The sequence below is a fragment of the Odocoileus virginianus genome, chromosome 27 (genome assembly GCF_023699985.2).
Source record: "Odocoileus virginianus isolate 20LAN1187 ecotype Illinois chromosome 27, Ovbor_1.2, whole genome shotgun sequence".
Lineage (NCBI taxonomy): Eukaryota > Metazoa > Chordata > Mammalia > Artiodactyla > Cervidae > Odocoileus > Odocoileus virginianus.
This window is the reverse complement of record NC_069700.1, coordinates 44,201,890-44,214,857: the sequence shown is the minus strand read 5'-3', so window position 1 is coordinate 44,214,857 and position 12,968 is coordinate 44,201,890. Positions and strand designations below refer to the sequence as shown.

Genomic DNA, 12,968 nt, shown 5'->3' with positions numbered 1-12,968 from the left:
ATTTTTAAACCCTAAAATGCAAATTCAAATAAATATAATATGCTTTGCAAAAAAGAAACATAACTTACACAATGAGCACACAATAATTGCTATTTATTTGTATTATAGTCATAGTATATACTAGAATAAGAAATTATTAATGTGATGAACATATAATGAACTTCTAAATAGCAAAAATGTGACTTGCAATAGGAAGATGGACAAAGGATATGCCATTTATAATTGGAATTAAAAAGCCTGGATAGATGTCAGAACACATATAAATATCCTTTGGATAAGGCATATAGAGTACTTTTACCTAAAGGATATAGCAAGAAGTGAAGATACACATTGGAGAGACCAACTTTATTCTCCTAGGGGGAAATGTGAGCTTGGGAATTCCAAAATTAAAGGAAATAGCTTAGTGTTAATACCAACAGTCAATCCTAAAGGAAATCAGTCTTGAATACTCATTGGAAGGGCTGATGCTGAAGCTGAAGCTCCAACACTTTGGCCGTCTGATGGAAAGAACTGACTCATTGGAAAAGACCCTGATGCTGAGAAAGATTGAAGGCAGGAGAAGGGGCCGACAGAGGATGTGATAGTTGGATGCCATCATCAACTTGATAGACATGAATTTGAGCAGGCTCTGGGAGTTGGTGATGAACAGGGAAACCTGGCATGTTGTAGTCCATGGGGTCGCAAAGATGCGGACACAACCTAGCAACTGAACTGACAGATAACACACTAGTACTCCAAAATTTACTGGCTTCAAACCACTTGCTTCATTAAATTGCATTATTCCATGGGTCAGAAATTAGGGCAGGAGGAAACAGCAATAGTTGACTCTGCTAAAGAAAGTCTGGGGCCTCTCGATTAGGTTAACCTGAACAATTGGACATGGAATAGCTGGGACCTGATAAAGTCTTTCCCTGTGTTTCTCTCTTTATCTGGTTTCTCCTCATAACAGTTGGACATGGAATAGCTGGGAACTGATAAAATCTTTCCCTTTTTTTTCTCTCTTTCTCCACTTTCTCCTTGTGACTACCCTGTGCTTCTTCAGCAAGGATAATGCAGGGCAAACTTTCAACTTTGGGGGCTAACAAACCAAGGCAAAAGCTGTTAGTCATTGAAAGAAAAAACCCATAACCAGAATTAACATCACTTTCTATCATATTCTATTAGTTTAAGAAGTCACAGGCCAATCTCATAATTCTTCATAGAGAGAGGAAATAAATCCTATCTCTCAATAGAAAGAGTGTCAAAACATTGTGGCTATCAGTCCCACCACTAACTACAAATAACGTTCATTGTCCCCATATACAAAGTACACTTACTCCCTCTCATAGTTCTAAAATGTATCTCATTACATCAGCTCAAAGTCCAGGTCTTTTCATCAAATCAAGGTACAAATGTGGCTTCTTGTGTAGATCCTTCACGTATGATTTCTTGTATTCTGAAGAACTTAGAACTAAAGAGTCAGATTATCTGCCCATCACAAACTCAAAATAATGATACAATAGACATAGAATGACCAAAGTAGAAAACTTTTATTGCAAAAGGGACGAATGGGAGGCACATAACAGCAACATAGCAGTACTGAACTCTAGCTGGGGGCATTTTTCTAAATTTGCCCCCTAAAGCCCAATATGATGAAATTGAAAATGATGATGCCAATGAAATTCTTTTATTTTAGGGCCTTACAATTATTATTAAGATATACTCAATTAGACAAATGCCATATTTACAAAGCTCTTTGATACAGGCTTTTCTCTGAGTTGGGCTGAGGGTCAGGATACTTTGGAACAATATTATTAAGATTTCTAGGAACATTTTTGTCTGGTTGAAAGGGTGTATAAGTCATGTCCTTAAGATTCTTAGAGGATTTCAAATCTAGCACAGAGAGTCTAGGAGATCTGACCTTAAGTTTTTTAAGAATCTAAACTAGGTTTCCTCTTTATTTTACTGAGGTCCCAACAAAGGATCTTACAGCCACATCCTTGAAATCTCTAACCAAAGGCCACAACTTACTCCCAGCACCTCAGAATTTGATCCTTGCCTTGACGCCATTTTTACTTAGATAACCTTCTACTTTGTACAGTATCTAGGACTTACATACAGTTAAACTTTTGAGTCTGAACTGTCCTGGCTTCTTTCATTTTTCTCTAAATTCTGCTTGAAAGCTGAACGGTTTGGTTTTTAGCTCATCTCATTCCTTATGTATTTTATAATTGTCAACTAAAAGAAATTGCTTGGAACTTCCACAGTTCTTCCTGGTAGTCTCCTCAGCAAGATACACGGGCTCAGCGTGATGTCAGCATCATAGCTGTATGGCTCCCTTTGTCACTCCCCTTCCATCTAAAACCAGTAAAACGTCCATAACTCAACAAAGTGGCCTCTGCCCAACACCCCACGATGCCAAAGAATTCCACTCATCTGTGCATATAAGCGTTTGGACTGGAACATATAGAAAAGGCACAACCAGGAGCAGAGGAGGGGTGGGGATAATAATTTCCAACCTCCAGGGACAGTGGCTGAGCCTACGGCCCCAGAAAACATGATACCTTCAGGGGAGGGAGCATGCAACTCCAGCCTCTGAGCCTCAGCAGTCCCCGTGGCCACAAGGATCCAAGTGGTAGAGACAGTGAGGCCTGGGACCCCATTGCTCTAGTTGTGGAGACACTCCAACTCCAGGCAACTTCCACTCACAGCAGCAATGCCCATGAACCCAACAACCCCGGACAACACGGGAACCCTCCCAATCCAGGCTCCCCAGCCACCCCCACCCTTTTCCTGTGGTGGCTGGAGCCTGCTACACAGGAGACCCTGGGTGCAGTAGAAGTGCCAGCCTTTCCAGTGCCCTAGGTGGCAATGCCAGTGACACTGGCTGGGCAAGGCGCCAACAACCCCGGAGGCACAAGCAGTGACAACAGGGGCACTGGTGACACCTTGACAGAGGTGCTAGAGGGCAGAAAGTGCCAATTCTCAAACGTAACCAGAGGTAGCTCGGGTAAGAGGAACCAAAAACTTGTCCAACAGTGCTACCTGCTAGGAACTGAAAAGTTGTTGCTGAACCACAAAAGACTCTGGGATTCTTGGCCTCTGGAGGAGAAGAATTCAATCAGAGGCCAGTGACAAGGCTTGATCACTCAGAGCTTTTGTGTAATAAAGTTTTACTAAAGTATAAAAGAGATAGAGAAAGCTTCTGACATAGACATCAGAAGAGGGCAGAAAGAGTGCCCCCTGCTAGTCTTCAGCTGGATGTGATATAGCTACTAGCAAGCTGTTAATTATAGAAAGGAGATGTCTCAAAACTCAGAGTGGCACCAGGCCCCTCACCCACAACTTGCATCTTGAGATAACATTGGCACCAGGTGAGTCATCCCGGGCCATAAAATGATTGACATGAATCTTGAAGAAAGGCAGGTTTCCAAGTAAATATATAGTTTCATTAACTTAGATTAAGAGAACAGAGTATGAGTAAAACATACAGGTTTGTCAAGTGGATTCTGAGTTTTAGGCAAATGAACTTGAAGAAAGAGTCTAGGGTAAATACATAGTTCATTAACATAGCTTAAGACAAACATTTCCGTAAGAAAAACACATTGGTTAACTCAAGGTTTGAGAAAAGTTAAGTTCAGGTGGAGCCAGGTGCTGTCATGGCAACAAAGAATTTTAAGAGAAACCTCCTTTTAGATTTGTATAGAGAAGAGGAAAATAATCTAACACTTGTCTGTTTCCTCCTGCGCTTAAAAGAGGAATAAAAAATGTCTGACACTTGTACCCCATTACCTCCATTTGGAGACCCCTGGCCTACCTGCCTGTTACCCTCTTAGAACTAGAGGAAAGACCTCTACTTTCTTACTGGTTGAGTCCTCAGGATCAAGTTAAAGAAGAAAAAGTTTTACCTACAGAAGAAAGTGAAAGTCATTCAGTAGTGTCCGACTCTGTTACTCCAAGATCTATACAGCCCATGAAATTCTCCAGGCCAGAATACTGGAATGGATAACCTTCCCCTTCTCCAGGGGATCTTCCCAGCAGAGGGATCAAACCTTGGTCTCCCACATTGAGGGCAGATTCTTCACCAGCTGCACCAACAGGGAATCAATCCCAAGAATACTGGAACGGGTAGCATATCCCTTCTCCAGGGGATCTTTCTGACCAAGGAATTGAACTGGGGTCTCCTCGGATTTTTTACCAACTGAGTTATCAGGGAAGCCCATGTACAAAGCCCACCACTTGAAACTTAGAAGTGAACAAGATGTTCTTCAACAGGTGAGCAGATACACTGGAGCATCCATAGACGTGCATGTCTCCTCAGTCTCAGTTGTGTCCAGCTCTTTGTGACCCAACGGATTGTAGCCCATCATGCTCCCCTGTCCATGGGATTTTCCAGGCAAGAATACAGGAACAGGTTGCCATTTCCTCTTCCAGGGGATCTTTCCAACCCACAGACTGAATCCACATCTCTTGCCTATCTGGCATTGGCAGGCAGATGCTTTACTAACTGTGCCACCTGGGAAGCCATAGCCATACAATGAACAGGTTAAAAAAAAAAAAGCACAGCTATCAAGCCACAAAAAGACATGAAGTCATCTTAAAGGCATATTACTAAGTGGAAGAAGCCAATCTGAAAGGCTTCATTCTGTATGATTCCAAGTACATGGCATTCTGAAAAAGATCAGTGGTTGCCAGGAGTCTGGGGAGGGAGAGATATAGAGATTTTTAGGGCAGGAAAACTATTCTGTGTGATACTGTAAGAGTACATACCTGACATTATACATTAGTCCAAACCCATAGAATGAACAACATAAAGAATGAGACACAATGCAAATGGTGAGCTAGAGAAGCAAATGGCAACCGATTCCAGTATACTTGTCTGGGTAATTCTATGGACAAAAGAGCCTGGAGGGCTACAGTCCATGGGGTCACAAGAGTTGGACATGACTTCACAAATAAACCATGACCACCACGTGGGCTTAATCAGTAATGATGTGCCAGTGTTAGTTCATTGATTGTAACAAAGGTATTACTCTGGTACAAATGCTGGTAGTGAGGAGACTGTGTGGGAATCGAGAAGGGGTTATGGAGAAACTTTGTACTTTCTGCTCAATTCTTCTGTGAACCTAAAAGTGCTCTGAAAGTCTGTTAATTTAAAATAACAACAATAAAATCTATGTAACTAAGAAGCAAATTTAAAATGAATTAGAATCTTAAGTAATTGCTGCCTGAGACAAAACCAAAATATACAAATCAGTTATTACCTACAGCAATAATGATTTTATAGAAAAGTTAGTAAGATTTAAAATGCAACCATAATGGGAATGAATTCACTTTTTAAAATGAACAAAACTTGCAAAAAAAAAAGAGTTTAATTCTATCCAAAGAGTTAAATTAAAACTAAATAAAAGTAGCAATATATCACATTTAAATATGAGACAATTAAACTGTAAACAGATCATTTGTACAAAAAAGTAAAAGCAAAATGAATCCAATATGCTTTAAAGAAAATTCCAGAATGAGTTCAAAGGGAATAATGAGGTAGACCACACAATTAATGAATAATGTTGTCACCTAGACCACTCACTCTAGAGTCTGAGCAGGTCAGGCTTATCAAAGGCATGCAGTCACAGGGAAAGTGGCCAATTTGGTTGGGTCACAGAACTTCAGCTGGGCCCATCAGGGCCACAACCAATCCATCCACCATTAAGCCAGATAGACAGGCTATGTCCACCAGCCCCAAGTACCATCTGGGAGTGGCAGAGTGGGTAACAATTACTAGTAGTGATTATATCCTTTGACAACCACCCAGAAGCATCCAGTTATCCCTGGAGAGTCAAAGATAAAGAACTGGATTAAGGAACCAGTCATAGAGATAAATGCCTCCTGCAGGAAGCCCTCCAGCATTTTTGGCATCACTTTAAAGATGTAGGGAAAAAGAAAAAAGATCTGGAGATTGTCAAGAAAGAACAAATACAAATACATGGACTCAGAACAATAATTTACACAATGAGTATAAAATAATTCTTATTGATTTGTATTCTATTCATAGCATATCCAAGAACAAGAAATTATTAATGTGATGAATATGTAATGAGTTTCAGCAAAGCAAGAAAAATAAACTGCAGTAGAAAGATACATAAAGTACATGGCATTTATAACTGTGATTAGAAAACGTTGATAGATGTTAGATCACTCCTTGAAAGAATCAGATAAAATAGTTTTACCTAAAGGATATAAGATGAAGTGAAGATACACATTGGAGAGACCAGCCTCATTCTCCCAGAGAGAAATGTGAGCTCAGGGATCTCAAAATTAAAGAAAATATTTTAATGTTAATACTTACAGTGAAGAATGAGATTTAAAAGAAACAAAAACAATACTACTTCTCCGTAGTCCTCTTTTTTTTTTTTGTTTTCCATAGAACCACAATAATAAATGAGTAAAATATTTTAAAGATATTTAAATACAGATATCTTTCTGTATGAATCAATGGGCTATCACTGGCCCTCATTCATTAACTGTCCTTGCTCAATTTCCTTCCATTTCACACAGAGTTTTTGAAGGAAAGTGCCCAAGATAAGAAAGTGCATCCATACCTCTGGTCCCCGGAAATGAAAGATAAGTTAAGAAAACACAAGGTCATTGTGAATTGTCTCAAATTGTTTGTGTTACTAAAACTAAGAAAGAAACACAGTAAGCAAAGAAAATAGGAACAACAAAAAAATGGAGCTCAAGATAGGAATTCCCCAGGGAGAATTCTCTTACATTGCAAGTAAAGAAAGGTAATGTGTTAATTCTTAAAATAATCATCACAAACCCAGGGGACACCCTCTCTCAAGGTTTATATATCTAAAGCTCTGTGGATCATAAAAGACATGCAGAATTTCAGAAAGAAGAGGTTTCAGAAGATGAAGAGCTTATTCTATAATTCCAATATAAACTATCACATCAAATATTTTTCTACTCTTTATTTATCAATAATTTTTCTACTATTTATTTTTCAGGAGTGTCAACCTGATAAGCCTTCTTAGCTGTGAATTTGAATACGCAACCAGGTAGGATAATGCACCAGGAGACAGGCTTGACAGTTGTACATATTCTCTGTCTTCTTGCCTGTACTAAATTTACAAGCCAAGGATTTAGACCTGTTTTCTATCTTATGATGAACCTTGTGTTTGTGGATTATGAAGGCTCTTTACTGCCTACAATTTTATTGCCATATCGCTATAAATTCTCCAAAGTAAATATGTAATCTCTAAATAGTCACGATGCAGTGAAATAGATCATTTAATACAGAAGGCCCAATTGCTTTTTTTTAATGTTAGTAAAAGGTTTTTTCTCCAAATGAATTTTTCATACAATTTTGTTTTGTGAGTAGAGAACCAAAGATTGTATTGGGCATATAATTTTTATCTTAAGCAAGAGTGACAAAGTTTAACAATATACAAAATATACATGGCTATTAAGAAAAGTTAATCTGAATTCCTTGAGGCCAGCCTTTCACAAAGGTGTAATAAAAGTTAGATAATTTTTCAAATTTTTCTATAACTATGAAGCCTAGAATCCTACAGGACCCCTAGAAATGTCCCCTAATTCACTTTTTTATTCTAGTCACATAAGATGTTTTGTCTCTCTTCTCAGGGATTTTCCAAACTTCAAGTGATTTCCTTTTTGTTGGGAGCACTCCAAAGTGTGCCTCTCTATTCAGATTTCCTTATAGCTCTTATTATTGTGTCATTGTCTATTTTTTATAAGTAAAAACCCTTCAGATGGTTTCCTACTACATCAAGAGATAGCAGTGATGGAATGTTTAAAAATTCACCCTCTCTTAGAGCTGACTTAGGATGATAAAGGGAAGTTGTATCAGAATGTAGAAGTTCACAGCCAGATAAGGTAGTAGGCTGGCAACATGCTCTGAATCTCTGGGTGAAAGAAAAATAATAATGATAAATCTGATAAAGAAAAAAGTCATTGAGTAACAGTTCAAAACCAATATGTAACTTTAATATTTAAGAAGTTAATGGTCCAAATATCATACAACTTCTGGTGCTGTGACTATTTAAAATAACAATGCTCTCCCTCAAGATATTATTGTCTAAATAGGAAAATCCTCAGCAGGAGGACTCTGGTTCTCAAAGGAGATAACATTTTGTATATTGCTTTGTCTTTTAAGTGATGCTGAATCAAACCTCAGTCACTGAATTTCTTCTCTTGGGAGTGACAGACATCCAAGTACTGCAGCCTGTTCTCTTTGTGGTTTTCCTTGCAATTTACTCTCTCAGTTTGGCTGGGAATGGAGCCATCCTGATGGTTGTCATCTCTGATCCAAGACTCCATTCTCCTATGTATTTTTTTCTGGGAAACCTGTCATGTCTAGATATCTGCTACTCTACGGTGACACTGCCAAAGATGCTGGAGAACCTCCTCTCTACACACAGAGCAATATCCTTCTTGGGATGCATGAGCCAACTTCATTTCTTCCACTTTCTGGGTAGTACAGAGGCCATGCTGGTGCCCGTGATGGCCTTTGACCGCTTTGTGGCTATCTGCAAACCACTTCATTACAGTCTTATCATGAATCATCAGGTCTGTATCCAGATGTCTGTCACTGTCTGGATCTTTGGTTTTTTCCATGCCCTGCTGCACTCAGTGATGACATCTCGCTTAAACTTCTGTGGTTCCAACCACATCCACCACTTCTTCTGTGATGTTAAGCCATTGCTCAAGCTGGCCTGTGGGGACACTGAGCTCAACCAGTGGCTGCTCAATACTGTCACGGGGACCTTTGCCATGGGCTCATTCTTCCTAATACTTCTGTCCTATTTCTACATTATTATTTATCTTTTCTTCAAGACCCATTCTTGTAGCATGCTTCATAAAGCACTGTCCACTTGTGCCTCTCACTTCATAGTAGTTATTCTTTTATTTGGTCCTGTTGTTTTCATTTACATTCGCCCTGCCTCAGGCAGCTCCATGGACCAAGACTGGATTGTTGCCATTATGTACAGCGTGGTCACTCCTGCACTAAATCCACTGATCTATACTTTAAGGAACAAGGAAGTGAACGGGGGCCTTGAGGAGGGTGATCAGAAGGAGGCTCTGACTTGAAGAAGTCTAGAGAACTCTTCTGAGGCATAAATAAACAGGCAATGAGACAGCTGAGATGTAAAATAATACTCTTTCTCAAATTGTTTATTATATACATATATATAACAGACGGGATTGCTGCTGCTGTGGCTAAGTCGCTTCAGTCGTGTCCGACTCTGTGTGACCCCATAGACGGCAGCCCACCAGGCTCCCCCGTTCCTGGGATTCTCCAGGCAAGAACACTGGAGTGGGTTGCCATTTCCTTCTCAAATGCGTGAAAGTGAAAAGTGAAAGTGACGTCGCTCAGTCGTGTCCGACTCTTAGTGACCCCATGGACTGCAGCCTACCAGGCTCCTCCGTCCATGGAATTTTCTAGGCAAGAGTACTGGAGTGGGTTGCCATTGTCTTCTCCAGACGGGATTGTAAAGGAAAAATACCTGGGAGTATCTTGTGTAGTGTTCAACAATGCGTTCTTAGATAATAGAAATCAAATGTGAACAAACGAAATACCAGCCATGGAAGTCTAATGCTGAATTTGCTTTTGAGTTACAAGTGATACAGTTGATTTGTTATATATTGTAATAAGCTCTTCCCTGAATTTAGTTATAGGAATATGTCTCTATTGCCCATGTAGTGTGTAGACAATTTGTAAGCCTATGTATATGATCCCTCCAGGTTAGTACCTTTTAATGTGAGAAGTAAAATTATGATGCTTTCAGATCTTGAGGATTTTAATTTAGGACCATAATTACTCAAGTATAAATGTAAGTATTAACTCACAATTTAACATGATTTAAGGGGACTTTTTAAGAGGTACAGCATGATTTCTTATCTAAGCAGGGAGGCAAAATGATAATTAAAGAAAATGACACTGTAATCATGAAACGGAAAATAACCAATGGTCCATCTAAAGAGTTTTGGAACCACTGTTTTCAGAGATTTTTAAAAGTCAATGGCAAAACTCAAATTTCAGATTACTATGAAACATTATTAAAAGTTGAGGCGGGTTGAAAAGACATCTCAAGAATATCTTCTATCTTACTTGTGGTTTTTTTCCTGGGTTTCTGGTCATGGAAAATGTTGACTTACAGAAGTTTTTCTTTTTTTGTTTCGTTTTCCTATTCTACCCTCATTTCAACAAACTGTAAAACAATGTAAGATGGTATAATATAGAAGAGATATTAAGAATAAACAAACATTTGTTTTCTTTCCATTCTCTGTTCTCAGTCTTACACTTAGTGGCTTTAACTGGTAATATTCTCATTATCATTGCAACTCCCATGAATGACAGTCTCTATTCAGCTATGTGTTTCTTCTGTAAACATCTCTCTTTCTTAGACCTGTTATTTCTGTCATTGTACCAAGGCTCGTTTGCAATTCATTCATGCATACTGGCAATATTTCCCTCTGGGAATGCATATTGCAGTCTTTTGCTTTCAGTTTCTGTGGTTTTGTGGAGATGGCCATGCTCAGTGGTGTCTTAGGATCGCTATGTGGCTGCCTGCCTTCCATAGTGCTCTGAAATCATCATGAATGTCAACACTTGTATTCATGAAATCTTAGCCATCTGGATCAGTGGGGTCCTCTCTGGAGTTATGCATACATCTGCTATTTTCCCCAACCCCTTCTATGGTGCCAACATCATTTACCATCTCTTCTGTTATGTCCTCCAGCTCCTGAAATTCACTTGTTCTGATGAGTATGTCAGTGAGCTTGAGGTTACTGGCTTCCTGTCCTTGGTGACATTTCTTTGTTTTGTCCCTGTTGGATTCTCCCACACACACACACATGTGTTGAGGATCCCATCTGCTGAGGGCACAGCCATGGCCTTTTCCATTTGTCTCCCAACCTGGCTGTCATCATATTGCTTATCTCTACTGGTGTCTTGGAGTTTCTAAAGCCACATTCTGATGCTTCAGCAGCATTAGACTTTTTGCTTACTGTTTTCTATACTGTTTTGTCTCCAACACTTAATCCAATGATCTAAAGCCTGAGAAACAAAACCATGAAGCCAGCTCTAACAAAGTTTGCAAAAGAAGAAAAGCCTACCTCTTTTGATGAGTCACATCTATTCATTCCTCACTGAGAAACAAATCAAAATATATTGGGAAAACATGAGTCAATCAAGAAATTAAAGTTCAAGTATAACTCATTATAAGGAAAGTTATATGACTGGACTATCTCTGGGCAATAAAAACATTTACATAGAGTTATCTAAAAATTATTGTTGTAAATACAGTAGATTTAAATCTCACTGCACAATGCCACGTATTGTGAAAATGTTAGTTTCTTTAACTCAAAAGACTCCAAGTTAATTTTCCTTTCTATTTCTTTTTTTTTTTTTTTTTTCCTTTCTTGGTTTTCCTGTTTAATTTTTTTTGTTTTCTCTTTGACTCATATTTTATCTTAGGTTATTATTGTCTCCTGTGCTTTCTTTGCTTGGTACATATCTATCTTTTCCTTCATTTTTAATTTTTCCAGGTCCCTTTGCTTTAATCAAGACTCAATAGATAATGTATAGACAAACCTTGGTTTTGTTTCAGTTCAAGGGTCCCTCTTCAGTAATAAGGTAATTCCTTTAAAATTTCTGTACCACATTTTGTCTGATTTTTATTCCACTGTTTTCTGTGCTTCTAATGCTTTTGAACTGTGGTGTTGGAGAAGACTCGTGAGAGTCCCTTGGACTGCAAGGAGATCCAACCAGTCCATCCTAAAGGAGATCAGTCCTGTGTGTTCATTGGAAGGACTGATGTTGAAGCTGAAACTCCAGTACTTTGGCCACTTCATGCGAAGAACTGACTCATTTGAAAAGACCCTGATACTGGGAATGATTGAAGGTGGGAGGAGAAGGGGACAACAGAAGATGAAATGGTTGGATGGCATCACTGACTCAATGGACATGAGTTTGAGTAAACTCTAGGGAGTTGGTGATGGACAGAGAGGCCTGGTGTGCTGCAGTCCATGGGATCACAAAGAGTTGGACACAACTGAGCAACTAAACTGAACTGAACTGAATCTCTTGCTTTCTTATTGTTGTCTTTGTCATATGTCATTCATCTTTGTCATATTTTATCTTTGCTATATGTTCTTTCTCTTTAATGACAGTGATTGTAAGGGCATCTGAACATTGCTTTCTGGCTCATTTCTATCAAAGCAAAGAAAAACCCATTTTTTTCTGAGTTACAATCAAGTTTGGAATGTTATATCCTAGGTAAGCACGTAAGAGAACCACTTGTACCTCAATGTTTTCTGTCTGTTTAGGAGTCCAACTAATGTTCTATTATTCTTACAGGATTTCAGTTGGTAATACATATGGTCACCATAGAAAAGTCTTATTATGTCATCTGGGTTGCATCCTTGTCTTTCATGTGAGCAAGAAGTTTAAAAAATACAACAATTGGTGACTTATAAAATATATATAGGAATAAATACAAACACAGTTAAATTAATATGCTTTTAAAAGGCACATTTGAAAAATAAACAAAAAGTATCATGTAAATATAATATACAGTGACTAAAATGTAAAACTTAATGCATGGTATAAGGAGCAGATAAAATGCAAGAAAAAGCAGAATGAATTAGCTGACAGATTCAAGAATTTCCCATAAAAATGAGAATAAAAGGATATGAACAAGAACTTAGGAGTCATAAAGATAGGAAAAATATTTAATATTTGTGTAATAATAGTTTCAGAAAGAACTACTTTCCATGCAGTGGAGGGAATATGTAACAGGCAGTATTCAGAGAAATAACTTTAAAGGTTTTTATCCCAGAACTCATAGAAATAAATGTAGACCCTCAGGTTTGAGAAGCACTACAAAAATTGGCCAGTATAAGTAAAATGAACACAAATGCAGTTATATCATTCTGAAACTATAAAATAATGAAACTATAAATTT

General features: G+C 38.4%; 1 protein-coding gene across 1 annotated transcript; it reads left to right on the top strand.

The window, feature by feature from the left end:
• The first annotated feature begins 8,157 nt into the window (after positions 1-8,157).
• On the top strand, positions 8,158-9,090 carry LOC110133353 (olfactory receptor 12D1-like). Its single transcript, XM_020887201.2, has one exon. It carries the CDS (start codon positions 8,158-8,160, stop codon positions 9,088-9,090), a length of 933 nt encoding a protein of 310 aa, XP_020742860.2.
• Positions 9,091-12,968: the final 3,878 nt, after the last annotated feature.

What these genes read in the sequence shown, in the direction of transcription:
- LOC110133353 (XM_020887201.2), top strand. Translation starts at nt 8,158, where the DNA reads ATGCTGAATCAAACCTCAGTCACTGAATTTCTTCTCTTGGGAGTGACA.